At 36.8% G+C, this 16438-nt stretch overlaps 1 protein-coding gene across 1 annotated transcript in view; it reads right to left on the bottom strand.

The window, feature by feature from the left end:
• The window catches only part of REV3L (REV3 like, DNA directed polymerase zeta catalytic subunit), a 124280-nt gene that overhangs the window by 49320 nt on the left and 58522 nt on the right, over positions 1 to 16438 (bottom strand). The window contains exons 6-12 of the mRNA XM_051792085.1: positions 9660 to 9754; positions 8986 to 9090; positions 7955 to 8039; positions 7721 to 7869; positions 7319 to 7444; positions 4526 to 4763; positions 497 to 636 (exon numbers count right to left, since the gene is read on the bottom strand). Of these exons, the coding sequence (XP_051648045.1) occupies positions 497 to 636; positions 4526 to 4763; positions 7319 to 7444; positions 7721 to 7869; positions 7955 to 8039; positions 8986 to 9090; positions 9660 to 9754 (938 nt within the window). The remainder of the gene's footprint in view (positions 1 to 496; positions 637 to 4525; positions 4764 to 7318; positions 7445 to 7720; positions 7870 to 7954; positions 8040 to 8985; positions 9091 to 9659; positions 9755 to 16438) is intronic.

The following is a 16438-nucleotide window of genomic DNA, read 5'->3' as shown; positions in this document are numbered from 1 at the left end:
GATATGAACATGCAATCTGCTCAATGAAACATAGGCCCAAATGAAGGCTCACTATATTTTAGCATGTGTGGTCAATACTTGCAAAGCAAAGAATCACCTAAATTTACACACTAACATGTTTGCTATTTATAATAAAAGTCTAGGAGGATAAATGATCCTAAAGAATCATTACTTTTAATACCTTATTTGCATAACAGATAGTAATAGAAAAATACTCCTTGCAATAAGGTTTTTTTCTATAAAACTAATTAAACAATGTTCCTTTTTTGATCACTGATACAATAAGAAAGATTCTGTGTAATTCATAGAGGACATTGAGATTAAATTATTGGTGTTTTTTAAGGAAGATTTTAAGGGCCTGTTTCTGCAATCCGTTGAGAACATTTCCTTCCAACTGAAACAAGGACTGAAAATGGTCAGCACTTTTGAGAATTAGCAAATTGATGTGAAAATGAACAATGACTCAACTTCCAAAGCTGATTTTCTGTTTACTTACCACCATTTTCATCTGCAGTGCCATCTAACTGAGGTATAGAGAGATTAGTTAGGAGCATACTGTTACCACTCCACTCCATTTCTTCTTCGGAAGATGAATCCTCTTCTGCTGAACTTCGATGCACGTTTTTGCCAGCTGACCTAAAGGAGAATGAAGGAACTAATTGATGCACAATACTTTTCTTAGGAAAATCAGTAGCCACAGAGACCTGGAAATCATGGGGTGTGCTGCTATATGGTTTTGTATGTTTTGGGGAAGCAAAGGGAAATAAAAATTGTTACATTTCTCACTGAGAATTAAAAAAATTATCCAGTGTTACTACTTTAAGAGGCAACAGTGACAGCCAACCATTTAAAACAGCAGGATTCACTAGCTTAAGAAGACATAGAGAAGGCATTTAGATGCTTAATTTTATTTCAATTTTACTGAGATTTAATTTCACTGTTTGAAAATGCTTGAAACTTGAAGACTAAACCAACTATGCAAAATCATTTCAGTTCAGTTGTTAGCAAACAGATGTTTACTTTTCTGGTTTTTTGTTTGTTTTTGGTTTTCTTTGTTAAAAAATCTTTACTATTTAAAACAATTAGCCTCTCTTGGCAGGTTTAACTAAATCACAAACTATGTTTGTTTCCATCCCTCATTGAACATTAACTGTTGCTAATACTAAGGCTGCTTTTACTAAGTTAACTGTTCCATACTGCCATATTTACATTCATAAATTTGCGGGGGAAAAAAGAAGTACATCTACAAAGAAAAGCTTCTATGATTTTTTTTAATGTTTTTAAGGTGGCATGGTTTTATTGGGGGATGGGGGAAGGAAGAAAAAATATAATAGAAAACCACAAAAAACAAATCCTCCAGTATATTACAACTCTAAAAGTGCTTAAGAATTTGATTTCTTCTTCTTTAAAATAAATTTGATATGGACATAATTCTTAATAGAAACTAGCTATTCTGTGGATACAAGAGAGGAACCCAGATACATTGTAAGGAACTGAGATTTGTTTGTTTTTTTTTAATTTGTGTGTTGCTTGGTTTTAAGTTTGTGTAGTACCTTATAGGATATAAGTATAAATGTCTTCAAGTTACAGGAACGAAAATTCACAACAACCTAAATAGAGTCTACTTTTGTAGAAATCTTCTATGAGTGGAGTTAGACCAGAGCAAGAACTATATGTATCATAACACCCAGACATCTGAATGTGCTCAGCACTGAGCTAATTTAGATCAAGTCACATTTATTAGTTCAGAAACAATAGGCTCAAATATAGCTACTTAATTTCCACTCAGATCTGAACACATGACTTGGAAGAGTCAAGTAACAAGCACAGTGAGGTACCTAAGTGAGCTTAGTTCTCCCTCTTCTTTGTTCCCAAAATGTGGAAAAGTGCAGTACAGAGAGATTCAGCTTTATATGCAAATTAACATCAAACTGGGGAGAGAGATCAATACTCTGGAGAGCAGGTATGTTCTGCTATTCCAAAGGGATCTCAACAGGCTGGAGAAAAAGCAGACAGGAACCTCACACGCTTCCAAAAAGACATATCCAAATGTCCCTAAAATGGGATGAAATATGCATGGCTACAGGCAGGGAGAGATGGGCTAGGAAGTGGCTTAGCAGAAAAAGATGAAAAAGCCCTGGTGGACAACTAGTTGAACATGAGAGTGTGAAGTATGCCTTTATAGCAAAGAAGGCCCATTGCATCTTGGGCTGTGACTGCCAGACTGTAGCTGATTTCAGTAGTTGTGGGGCTGCATCTGGAGTATTGCGCTCAGTTTTGAGCATCCCACTACAAGACAGGCACTGACAAGCTGGAGCAAATCCAGCTGAGGAGTAGCCAATGACTGGGGACTGGAACACATGACATATGAGGAGTGACTAAGCAAATGGGATTTATTCAGCATTAAGAAAAAACTATGAGGAAATCTCGTTGCACTTGTCAAGTACCTGACGAGTGCGTATATAGAAAATGCAACCAGATTCAGAATGCACAGTGGTATGAAAAGGGCAATGGGTACAGGGCTGCTGCAAGGAATGTTACATGTAAGGAAAACATTCTTCATTACGAGTGTGTCTAAACACTAGAACACGTTGCCCATATAGACTATTCCATCTCTGTCTCTGGAGGTACTCAAACCTTGACCAGACAAGGCCCTGAGCAACTGATCTATCCAAAGCTGCTTTGACCAGGGCACTGGACTACATAGTTACATTTAGATGTTTCTTCCAAACTGAATTATGCTCTAATCCCAGGTAAATCTTTGTCAACTTAAGTCAACCCAGTCAGACTGGAGATGACTTCTGCAGATAACAACTTGGATTTCTCTGCATACAAGCCTATCAGTTTGGATTCCAGGAAAATTTGTGTAACATACATGATACCACCACACATGAACCAGTCCAGTTCAACACAAATCAAACCCAAGTACTTTAATTAATTCAGTAGGGTGTGGTTACTCCTCAATATATTTTATTATCTTATTAATTATCTTACAATTATCTCAATATATTTTCTGAGATAACAGAAGACTGGTGAATGCTCAATAACAGAAAAGTGATAGTATGGATGTGGTAGGATGCATTAGGAAGCAGTACAGATAGAATGAGTCTGAGTGCAGACAGAATAAAATTGAGCAAAGTTAGATCCATCATCAGACTCAAACTGGCTCTTTACGAAAGAGCAGAATCATGCTGGGGGCAAAGACAGCCATGCTTGTGTCTGAAGTCAGTCCAGATTCTGCAGAGATCTCAGTGAAACAGAACTCGTAATTCCCTCTGAACACAAGCTGACTCCCTGTGGAAGCACCTGGTATGTACATTCTCCCTAGAGCTTTCTGTTTGGAATTAAGATGTAGGGATATATGAGCAAGTTATTGGTGAGACAGATCATCAAGTCTGTTGAGCTTTTAACTAGGATTCTTTACTGTGTAAAAGCACTTAATTGCTTCAGGATCCTACCTGACTGCCAAAGTTGTACAGTCATGCCCATACGGAGCTGTGCCTGAGCTAATGAATTCTGCAAGATACAGGCTGGTTTTACACAGAAACTACCACTAAAATGAAGATTAATGTTAAATATTTTGAGGTGGAAATTTCAACTTTGACTACTATGAGGGGAAAAAACCCAAAGAAATCAAAGGTCAGACAGGAAAATTAGCTTTAGAGATCAATTACGTCTCGAACTTATGAGACTAATGATCTAACTTCTGATTCTGTTACAACTTTTGTGTGTCTTCAGGAAATCAAAGAAATATTTCTATATGTCTCTGATTCTCCAAAACATAGTATAATTATAATTTATGATCTAAAAAACTGCCAAATATCAAGTTGGTATGTCTGTGAAATCTCTCATATTTCACATGGAATTATAAATATCAGAAGGTCTGCTGAAAGCAGGGGTGAAGAGAAACTGGATATAGCTGCTTTCAGTGTCTCTCAGTGTGGACTGTACAAAAGGTCATTACAACCTGAAAAAGTGTTCCAAGAATCTTGGCCTTAAAAATATTCAAGTTGCTGACCTTTAGCAGTTGAGCAGAGTGAGCAACATCCATGTTTTGATTTAAGCTTTGAGCATGGAAACAAATGGGTGTTTTTCTCAGGCATCTTGGTCAGTCTTCGCATGAATACTTCTTAAATATTCACTTCAGTTAAAGATGTATGAGATATACCTTAATATTTGTACTACATTCAAGCTGTGACCTCACCATGAAGTTACTACCACTGAAGGTTTTTTTGTATTTGGACTTGTAGAACAAAAAGCCTACTCAATTTTTCCTCAAAGTGGAAATTAGAAGCTTATGTCTGGCCAAACCTAAACACTTAATCTTTATTTCCAGATAACATCAATGATTCACAGCATCATCTAAACAGCTGCATTCCATCCTAAGATCTGCACAGGTTTTTCCAGTGTTGTCAACAGAGACCTCTCTACAGCTCACTGGGCTCATTGCACACTTGACAACAAGGTGGGAAGGAGGAAAGATCTGGCAAACAAAAACATTAAGAAAAGAAAATCACATATATACCTTCTTTTTGGCCCAGGTTCTTCCATGCTACTGTCCCACCTCTGGGACATTAACAAGCTAAGTTCCATTTCTTCTTTCTCACACTGTGGCTCATTTTCTTCATCATCACTGTTCTGAGAATTTCGACAGCTTCCAAGAGAACGATGGTGAGAGAGTGTTTTTTGATGTTCCATCCGATATCCATCAGTCTCCAATCCAGCCAACAGATCAATCATGGCCTCATCAGCACTACTGCCCACTGCAGAAAAAGCCCATATGAGTAGAATCTATATTTTGTTCTACTTGTAAATGACTAGTTATAGTCTATCAGTAAAAAACAAACCCAAGCAAAAGAAAACAAACAAAAAAACTCCCTCACCATTTAAAAATCTACTAGTTTGTTAATGTCTATGGCAAAGCAGGCTACAGAATCAAATCTTTTTTCATATCTAATTTTTTCAAATTTTATTATTTATTTTTTCTAGCTCTTTATTTAAAAATTTGACAACTTTCTTTTTTTCTGCCCTACTCTTCTGATTGTAATAGATTTACTGGAAGCACTTCTCCCTCTCTCTCCACTCTCCTATTACCTCCTCATATTCAGTAAAGCTTCACTCTCCCCTTTAATTTCAGCACAAGTGCCAGCTTCTGAAGCATCACCACCTTTTCAATCTCCCATGATTTCAATAACTTTGTTGGGTGCTTCTCTCTGTATCACTCGAAGACTTTCAACCACTGCATCTCGTGAAAAGGGATACTGATTTTGATCTACTAGTTCTTCCTCCTTCTCTCCTTTACAATAATGCTTAACTTCAGCTCTCTTTTCACTATAATCTATTATCTTCACAGGCTTCTCTAAACACTGAAAGTTTACCTGATTTCGCTCCTCTCTTAAATTTTATTTTCTTTTATTTGACCCAAGTTTACACTAATTCATGCACTCCCCTTCTCATTTTTTATTTTTGTTTCTTAAAAATCCTTTCAAGTCACAAATTTTTCTCACTCTCTTCCTGCTTACCTTTCATCTGACCTCATAACCAACTTATGATCTCCAGTCTACCATGCATCTTTGTTACTTCTCTCTTCTCCTCTGGTGGAAGAACTACAATCTCTACTTTCTTTACTCAGGGAATATCATATGATTTACAATGATCTTGAGAATTACATAAAATAGATCTCAACATCAGTGAGGAAGGCATTTTTCATATTTTACGAAGGCTTCACAAGACACCATACAACCCTTTACAATGGAAACCATCGCCTTTGCCAGAGTTCTGAATTAACCCACTTTCAATTATGCTTTATGTTCTTGGCTACTTTGCCCTTTGTGAGGTCCCTCACTAAACTCCAACCTCTATTTCACATTAATATGAACCTTGTTGGGTAATTCCCAGTGAACAGTAGAAGTCATGTGGTTCACAGTCCCTGTGACACTACAACTCTACAAAGGAATAGTGAAGACTAGTGCATGAAAGAGCATAAGAGACCTAAATATGCAGCATGTTACTCATGGTCACAGAAGACACCAGGAATTAGTAGCCCCATGATAAAAAGAAGTGGGGAGGAAAAAAGGACAAAAAAGAGTCAGATAATCTTGAACTTTTCTTGTTTTTTCCCTAGTCAATGGAAAAAACATACCACTTCAACACTCCTATTTGGTTGAGCAATTCAAATGCACAGTCAAAGATATACCCTATATATTATTTTAGCTACTGGTCATCCTCTCAGGTTTGCTCATGTTTGCCAGTTCCCACATAACTTCTTACAGTTCTCCCAATAAATCCAAATCCTTGCCTTTAACACTTTGATAACCAAAATCTTGCCTACTCTCTGCAAAATAAAACAGCATCGCAAACCACTCTTCATCTAACTCCTCCTTCCTTAGCAAGAAAAGATTTCAAGGTTGTATCATTTTTTACCCATAGACATATACTCTTGCCATATTGTACCTTGTTGCCCATTAACATATTCACACCCTATAGGTATCAAAGACACTGGAGGATATGGGTTTTAGATACTCCTCCCTGCCCTGCACCATGTAGTGCATATTGACTTTATACATTATATTTACCCAAGAACATACATAGAGAGACAGCAGGAACTATGTGCTTTTCATCTTCTCTAGAGTATTTGAACTATTTCTACCCGAAGTAGCTTTTCATACAAGTTCCTTTCTTGATTGTTTTATTGTTGTTTCCCCCTCACGCCATTCACATTTTTTTGGTGTCATGGTTTTTCTTCCCCTCTTAAATGCTCTGATTCTTGTTTCTTTGCCTTCCACCATTCTTTTATATTTACAAATTTTGGGAAATGCTCTGCTGCAACTTGCCTCTCATTATCAGCCTACTATCCCCCAGTATTTACAGAAAACTGAGCTTCCAAAGACAGACCATAAGCATGTCCCCTACCTTAACTGTAAGAAAGATGCAGACAGTAACTGCAAGAGTACCACAGACAGACAGTCAAAATCTTCTTTATTCTGATAGTTTTAGCCCTATAATCCTAGGAACACAAGGAAGAGCAATACTCACAAGAGATTGCATTGAGCTGACCTGGCGAGAGGAAAGGGCTTAGTGAACCAGTAAAACACAGTAGCTTCTACAAATACAGTCCTGGTGACATTTTTTAGAAAACATAAGGTGTTTTAGTGCTAGTGGTGGTAGAATATGCATGTACATAAAGTCTCAATCTGCTTGACAAACTCCCTGAGGTAAACTACTTATTTTCTTTCATGACTGGTTACCTAAGTGAACACAACAAAGACTGCTGAACAATAAAATAGCCTGGAAGAAAAGACATTCCAGTCATACTCACTAAAAACTGTAGTCTGACTCAGTCTTTGAGACAAAGGCTGAAAGCTCTGACTGTTCTCCACAATGTTTAAAATTGCTTCTTCATTAATAAGTGCCTCCTCTTTATCAGTATGCATCATATTGGAGTCTTTAAAAAAAAAAAGAGAAAGCATAAAACACATAAGACACATCACTACATTATGAAAGCAAGCCACTTCAGAACGGATTTTACTATCCAAGTATATTTCCATTATTTGCTGTGGCAATTTTATAAAGGCTTACTCTAACAATAGTAAAAACAAAAGCAAAACTACTATTCATTTTTTCATAACTGACAATCATAACTTCCTTCTGCTAATAGTATAAACAGCCAAACCATGACATAGATTTATGCCTAAACAATTATGATATTAAAAATACTCACCTTTGTTCATCTTTTTATCATCATGCACTTCTACCATATTAGCTGGTGCACACTGAAAGGCTTCAGGAGAAAGTACCTCAGAATGTAGTGTTAGCTCAGCAGAGAACTCCTCTGATCCATTACTGTAGTCCAATGATCCTGACAATGTTCTAGTTAATTGAAAAGCAGTTTTTAAATGCATATTTAAGGTTTGCATAGAATACTATACTTTATGATAAATGGCTAAACACTTACACAGAGAAGTCATTTTGCTTGAGAATTTCTTTAAGTCTCTTCTGAAAAAATTTTTCACTCTCTGTTGCTGGCACAAATCCACGGTCTTTAAAATTTGAAAAATATTTGTTATTCAGTTTTACTTCGACCTCTTACACAGAGAGCAGCTAAAATTACTAATTTTATTAGGAAATGGTTCAAAGTTGAAGTATCTGCTAACTTTAAGTGCCAAACTGAGGGCTGATTTTCCAGGCGTATTTAAACACTTTCAAATACTTCACATACTCTGACTGATCTCATCTGTAACTGTGAGTATCAACAGCATTTACAAATCATGAAATTCCACCGAGGTGAGCATCCAGGAAAAGAAAAATCAGTGAACAATTTTGAAAAGTCTGGTTTATGTAGCCTGAATAACCTTACACAGAAACACAGGAAAAAAAGTCAGTGAGAAAGCAGTCTGCCTTAGCCAGGAACCTGCCTCTTTCCTTCTTGCAATCCTCTGGCTTACTTGCCAAATATCATTCATATTTCAAAAGAAACATGGCCTGGGTTCTGCAGAGAATAGCCTGTTCCTTATGCAATTACTTTGCAGAGCACAGTCTTCCCTTTGTAATGAATTTTACATAAGAACACAGGGATTTGTCTATCCTATTAGAATTTTAATCTAATATCACCTTAGATATAATTCCACAGAAATTAAAAGGAATTGCTCTCGTGCATAAATTACAATGGAAAGCTTCAAGATAAGAGATTTAGTTTTGCCAGTATTTAAACATTTAAATGTTTTCCATCACAAACCATGCAATCTTAGCTGTCATTATCTTTCATTCTGTCTAGAATGTTTTGCAGCTAGCAGAATCATGATGTTTTTAGGCAAGATTATGTATCTTGCTTTAAAAATCGGAATACACATATTGGACAATCAGTAAGCTTGGAAGCAAAAAAAAACAGTACATCTAAAAAGCCCTCAAACTTGATACACCAACTTAAATCCTACCCTCTTGTTTGCTTCTCATTCAAAGTTTGGATTAACAGCTGCACAATTTTACCTTGTGACTCAGGTGGCTTAATCTGAGAAGATTCACATTTCTGTCTCCGTCGCTGCTTTTCATCTTCCCATATAGCTTGCAAACCAGGGTTCCTGCCAATCTGGGCTGAAATAGGCAAGAATACATGAAGGGAAGTCTGTCAATGTGACAAAGCATTCTTTCCCCAAATCAGATTCTGACATTATTCTTCATTTCTTTTTCAATTCTAGTCTGTTATTTTTTAATTGTAATTCTTGCCTTACTCTAGGATTCAGTGTTATGTAAAAGTTAAGGTGTAATTTGATTTGTTTTTTAGATCTCCTATTTTAATGTAAATCTTTGGTTTTTTATGGTCTTCTCATCAAGTATGTGTGTGTATGTATATATAGGTGTATGTGCATACACATGCATACTTGATGTTGATATTTCCATTACTATTCTCTTTATAGGTCTGAAACCTTCTGTTATACATTAACAAAAATCTCTTTATATTGCTCTGATAATAGGCTATTTTTATAACCTGTTTTCTTCCAGAGTTAATTCAATTCTTTTTTAAAACTTTATAAATTTTTAAATCAACAATTTACTAACACTGAAATTTGGATTGTGATTTAACTAAACTGATCTTTAAAAGAAGATGACAACATAGTTTCTATTCTAAAACCATTTTACATGGAATGTTGTTAACACTTCACCTTCAATATCCAGTTGATTTAAAATGTCGGCAGCTACTGCATCCACCTCCAATTCACAGGTACTTTGTGGCTCAACACCTTTCAACATTAAAGAGCTGTGACAACATAAATACCACAGGTTAATTTTATCAATATACTGATTTTGAAACATGGACCATCATTTTCCAACTGCACTAACATCTAAAATATTTCACGGGGAACGGAGTAAGTAACTGAATACAGAATTATCAGTTCTTATCCTCCCCTGCAAGTCCTTAAATTAATGGTCATATTCAAATCTAATTAGATAAGAAATCTGTATCTTCAACTTAGAGGGTCTAGCTTTTTTCTTTTGTGAGAAGAAGAGAAAGACCTGGTAAACAATGCTAAGTACAATTACAATAATGTTCTCCTCCTCAAATACAAGATGGAATGTTCTATAGAACTCAGCTAATAGGACCACATCCATAGGCATGATCTTGCACCCAGAAAGCACAGTGGCAAGAATTTTTCTCTCTCATTCATAGTTAAGAGCAATGCAAAACGCTTTAACATTTACAGATAAGGGAAGTGAAGCAAAAAAATATTTTATTTTTCAGATTTTTTCTTTATGCTGGTGAATATAAACAGAGCATTAACAACCCAAACACATGCTGAGCTAAGGATAACTGGCTCGGTGAAGACTTAAAATACTAGAAACAGATTCAAGGTTGTTGTGCAAGGATCTTGTAACAGCTTCCTGCTGTGCCTTTTCAGAATTGCAGAGGTCAGTGACCTTCCACCTGTTGCTGTCAGTGAACCACTTTTAAGAGGTTCATGGAGGAAGCTAAGAAAGAGAAACCTTTTCCCAGGTTTATGTGAAAGTCTATTTACCCTTTAAAAATTTTTAGGGAAACACTGAAAATCCCCTCAAAGCTCTTCAGGACCATTTGTCTGTGTTAATTAACTGGTGATTTAGAGCACCTAGTTGTACTCCTACATTCCCTGACACACACAAAGCCTCAAAAATCTCAGCAAGATTATAAGATAAGATATAATTCCTTAACATTTTCAATGCTCTCTAAGTTTTGAATAGAATTTACTATAACACAGGAAGGTAGTAGATGATGTAATTAAAAGCTGGAGATTCCGGACATTTCTTTGAAAATTAAGTATTTAACTATCTAGAAATATAAAATCCAAAAGAAATGTAAAATTAAATTCCCTCACTTATGTTGCAGTTATGTTATGTTATGTTGCAAGCTGAGTGATCTGGTTGACGCATCCAAGTGATGGGATGCCATCAGTAGTGACCTGGACAAGCTTGAGAACCTTGTGAGGTTAAAGAAGACCAAGTTCAGGGTCCTGCATCAGCACTAGGGCAATCCACAGTTATCAATACAGGCTGAAGGACTTGGGGGCACTGGTGGAGGGAAAGCTGCTCATGAGCTGGCAATGTTTGCTCACAGCCGAGAAGGCCAACTGCATCCTGGGCTGCATCTAAAGCTGCGTGGCCAGTAGGTCAAGGAAGGTGATTCTGCATCCATCTCTGGGGCTCCCAACATAAGATGGACACGGACCTGCTGGAGCGAGTCTAGAGGAGGGACACAAAGATCATTAGGAGACTGGAGCACGTCTCCTACAAAGACAGATCGAGAGAGCTGGGGTTGTCCAGCCTAGAGAAGGCTCCAGGAAGACCTTCCAGCACCTTCCAGCACCTAAAGGGGGCCTACAAGAAAGATGGCAACAAACTTTCTAGTAGGGCCTGTAGTGATAGGACAAGGGGTAATGGTTTTAAACTGAAAGAGGGTGGGTTTAGACTAGATGTAAGGATGATTTTTTAAATTTTTTTTTTAAACAATGAGGGTTGGTGAAACATTGGAACAGGTTGCCAAGAGAGGCTGTGGATGTCTCGCCTCTGAAAACATTCAATGCCAGCCTGGACAGGGCTTTAAGCAACCTAATCTAGTTGAAGGTGTTCCTGTTCATTGCAAGGGGGCTGGACTAGATGACCTTTAAACGTCTCTTCCAATTAAAATTATTTTATGATTCTATGCACACTTTTAAGGACAATACATTGTCATCACTTCCCTCTCTTCCCAGTTAAACCATCACTTGAGAAAGAATTCCATAAATATGCTCAAAATGCATACTTTTCATGTCATTCACTTTGAGTGTTCATCAAAGCATTTAAACAGAGCTGGCCTCTTGCCTGCACAATGGGTAACAGGAACTGCAGGCAAGCTGAGACCTGTATTTTGATCCCACAACAAGAAAGAACTGCAACATCATTGGGAAACAAGAGTGAGGGAGGAGGCTGCAAAAATTGTTGGCTCCCTTCACAAAAACCAAAGCATTTCTGGGAACAAGCAAAAGAGGACCACAATATATAATGGCCACTGATATCTGAAATCTGGTAAAGATCAGCATTTTACTTGTCTGGAGGATACAACAGCAAAGCTCTGAGCTTTCCACTTTTGTTAATTTCCTCTTTTAAAAGAATACAATAAAAACAAACAAACAATGAGGGGAGGGGCAGGGAGAAAGAAAGAACGAAAGTTCTTGAAAAGTTTAAGAAAAAATGTATTTTAGGGTTAGTGACCTATTTCTGAAGAGTTTGTTTCATGACCAAAACCATTAAATGAAGCATTTGCCTTTCCTCTGACAAAGACAGCTTTCTATTCTTTTCCCTTCAACTAGTTAGGACGCTTTTTCCAAAAAAATCTCATGTCTTGGTTTCTTACATCCCCATCAAGAGTATGGCCAGTGAGTTTTTTTGAGAACTGATCAAGACCAAAGACAAAATTGGCCAAGAGCCTTCCAAATAATCAGATTTCTTATCTATGAGAGATTCTAATATGGATTTATCATATAAAAATAACACTAAATTCAACGTTGCTGAATTCAGAACAAACTGGTAGTTGTCAATGTAACTTAAGTATTTTTCCATAATAATATTAATTTGAAGCATGTTCTTTGTCTGCAACTCATTCAAACAATTGGAGCAACTAGAAGCAGAAGAGTTCATTTTGCCCAAGCTCTAAATCAAACAGATTTAAGGAATCTCTTTGCCAAAACAACAGTATTCCAATTCACATGGTTTATTATTCAAATTACAAACACTGAGCTAACAAGAGTCCTTTTTGAAACAAATTTAAGATTTATCATCATAGTTGTCATTAACATTTTCAAGATGAAGGCAGGGCTGGCAGTCAAAACTGCATGCTCCAAGGACTGATGTGGAAGCTAATGAAGACACCTGACACGCAGAGTAAGTTCATAACACTTGAAAAACATCTTCCCAATACAACCAGTTCATTAGCCTGGCATTTAACATCCTTGTCAAGGTGAGTTGCTAGACACTTGCACCAGTTGAAGTCAGGGCAGTAGCACTACAAGCTTCTGCCACATTCAGGTAAGCCACTAAGGCCAAGAAGCCATTTGTTCCCCCTTCAGGAAAAGCCTCAAAGGGCTCATGAAAGCAGAGCAGATTTAACTGGCCCTTCTAACATTTTAATTTACGCTGATTAAAACAAAAATGTCAGGAGGTGAGGGAGGAGCACAAACTGTCCTGAAGTACAGTTATTTAACATTATTACATCCTGCTTGGGAACTGTTTAATCTGAGTATTGTCAATAGTTTGGTGAGAAGAAGTCAGAACATGTCTAGTCTCCCAGCTGTAATCAGTTGAAAATATGAACTAGCAGTTGTAAACCCTTGGAAGATATTCAGAATGGCTGTTTGACACAGATTGCCCTACACAACAGACTAATCACCTGCTTCATATCACAGGCATCAGTTTTGCAAAGAAAAATCGTGGTTTATGTAATGTCAAAACCATGATTTGAGAATATCTGTCTTAGAACAAGATTAGAAAAGAAGACTTAGTCCCAGACAATGCGTCTAGGTTTCATTTTGTAAAAGAGAATGTAGAGAGAATTGTTCACAAGATACAGCTTGAATGCAGACACTTGAAAGGCAGGGTTAAGTGAGGTGGCATAGGAACAGAAGCAACCCAGCTGCAAAAGAACAAAACTTTACTCTCTAAAAAGCAAGATAAATCAGGGTTGCGCAACACTGAGTTGCCACGCTAGGCTACTTGGGATACTCATACCAGTCCATTTGAAATTGCCCTTCATACCTATACACCATGCTGAAAACAATGCAATACAAATCCATCTTACCTTTGTATGAAACTCTCCAAACACATTATTTTGAGAAGAGACAGAGAAAATGGTCATTATTTTTGAAGAAAATAATAGTTTGTTTGCACTATCCACTGAGATGGTAAGTATAGTTTAGGATGAAACCTGTGCTCAAAGAAAGTACCATGGTTTGGTTTCTCAGATGCTGAGGCAATGAATTAAAGCTACAGTCAACTACCTACACCACTACATACAGCTAGATAGATCAAAGCCCTCAAGAACCTTGAAGAATGAACATCAGTGTCAGTATCCTAATTACCAATATTAATGACAGCCTAAGGAAACAAGTTCTGTGATGACCACATCTGAGGTATTTATAATGTTAAACTGAGCATAGCAGACAAAAATTAACTTCACGGAGAATCTGAAAAGTGTCACTCAACTGCACTGATAAGGACTCTAAAATCTGACATAATAATTTTCCATATTCTGTTCATGGAAGAAAACATGTCTCTGTTTTCGGGATGTTCCAGTGACTTTAATAACATGAACATTATATTAAAAATCAAATAGTTAAATAAAAACATGCACAACCAGACAAGTGAGAAAAGCAACTATGACATCTACAAACCTAGTAAAAATCTGCTAGACTGTGCAAAAGTGTTATGCGTCAGATGTCTCCACTTCCATATAAACTAGTGTCTAATAGCAAATCTAGGATTTTTAAAAAGTGCTTCTCAAAAGCAGTCTACCAGTCATTCTGCTTTTAACACATCATGTCCAAGTGGTAGATTTGACTGGCAGATTACTCCAAGTCTGACGTTTACCAAAAAAGTTTTCTCAATGGAACTCTTATAAGGGTTTCATCATTTATTATTACCTACTTGAGAGATAACATAAATGTGTCTCATGCGAAGAACTCCTGATGTCAAAAACTTCAGGATAGCACTGCCAGATTCAGGTGTCTACTGCCCATTTTAAGGCAGGCTTTGCAGGTTCCAGGGTAATAACACTGGCAAGTATTGTATCTAAAAGCCTTAGAACAGCAGGCATTCCTGGGCACTAGGGGCTTTGGACATTTGTCTACTTCATAACAGAATCGCTCTAGAATTACATTAAAAGACATGTCCCTGGCTCAATACACTATGCTAATCATAGCAGCAAGTTAGTAATTCAGAGATTTGCCAGGAGCATGACAGGACATAGCTAGGTTAAATACTGTTTTGGAGATGTGGCAGAGTAGCAAGGTGCTTTCTAGTACTGAAGAGGGAGTTCAGTTACCAAGAAACTTTGTCAGAGTTCTCAAAAGTTCTTTGAAATAAGGAACCACCACTGGCACTTACTCATGCAAAATGTCACCCATGTTACACACATGACTTCTAAATACTATTTTGCATATTAACTTCCAGGTACCCAGAATCATAGTTCAGCCAACTGATATACTGTGTTCCAAAGTCAAGAAGTGCCAAATCACTGGCACTGCTTCGTTAAACAAGAGAACTTGTTAACTGCCACGTACAGCAAGGACTTGGCAGATACATGTTGGACTATCTCTAAAATGTATTCTCAATGTACACAAAACAAAGGATAATGAGGTCAAACAGACATCCCAGTCACAAAGAATACAAGACTGGCCTAGAAGTTTTGTGGTCTCAAACAACATTTGAATGTCTTTTCCCTCTTTGCTTTTTCTTGACATAACAACTAATAACTTCAGTGTACAGCTGAAAGGTAGGGAAAGATTTATGTGATTTTCATATCTGATATAAACAACAAGCAAAGAACTTAGAATTTCAGTGACAGAAGAAACTCCAAATGCTGCTGAAAACATTCAAGTGGTGAAATACAGCAAGTAAATTTTTTTTGCTAAACAATTCACAAAACAGATAATTTCTCTTAAACTCAAGAGGACTGGAAAATAAAGTGCGGGGACTCTCCTGGTATTGCACATGAAACTAGAAATCAATACAGCTGTTGATATAGCTACACACAGAAGCTAAATATGTTGGGAATACAGAACTCATTAAGGAAAGACAGAAATAAAGGAAGAAAGGCAGCTTTAGAGATATCGAGTAATGTTGTAGACTGCAAAAATAAAAACAATTGAGTCACAGTCATTTTAAGAAACAATTACAAGGGCTTCCTCAGATAGGTATCTCATATGATCTAGGTCAGATGTACTCTAGGCAAGGTTGATCATGACAATTATAGGTCCATTAAAATGACCTAGATACAAATTTTCAGAATTTGAAAGGAAATAAAGTAGGAAGGTAATCTGAAAGAGGGACTGCAGCATGGGTTTGATTACAAGAACACTGTTTTAAGTTAATGCCTCCCATAAATAATCCAGGAGAAATTATAACAGGCAATTAATTTGATGTAGATACAGAACAGAGCAAAATTAGGACTGGAAAAATTTAGGTTTTTTACTTTGCTGTGGCATGTACATCCTACAGCATAGGAAAGACAGTCATGCTAGAACACCTTTAATAAAAAAATTAATTTTCTAGACAAAAGAATGTTTGACACAGTATCATATGGGAAAAAATCTCAGTTGGAGGAGTTGTAAATGAGTTCCTAATTCATTGAAGCATTTTAAGAGCTAAGTAAAGATGAAATTCCTATTGGTTATATGAAAAAAACCCAAGCATTGATAAAAAATTTGTAGAACTGAAT

The sequence above is a fragment of the Manacus candei genome, unplaced genomic scaffold, assembly GCF_025592945.1.
Source record: "Manacus candei isolate 608988 ecotype Guabito, Panama unplaced genomic scaffold, ASM2559294v1 h1tg000034l, whole genome shotgun sequence".
Lineage (NCBI taxonomy): Eukaryota > Metazoa > Chordata > Aves > Passeriformes > Pipridae > Manacus > Manacus candei.
This window is presented reverse-complemented; position numbering and strand designations above follow the sequence as displayed.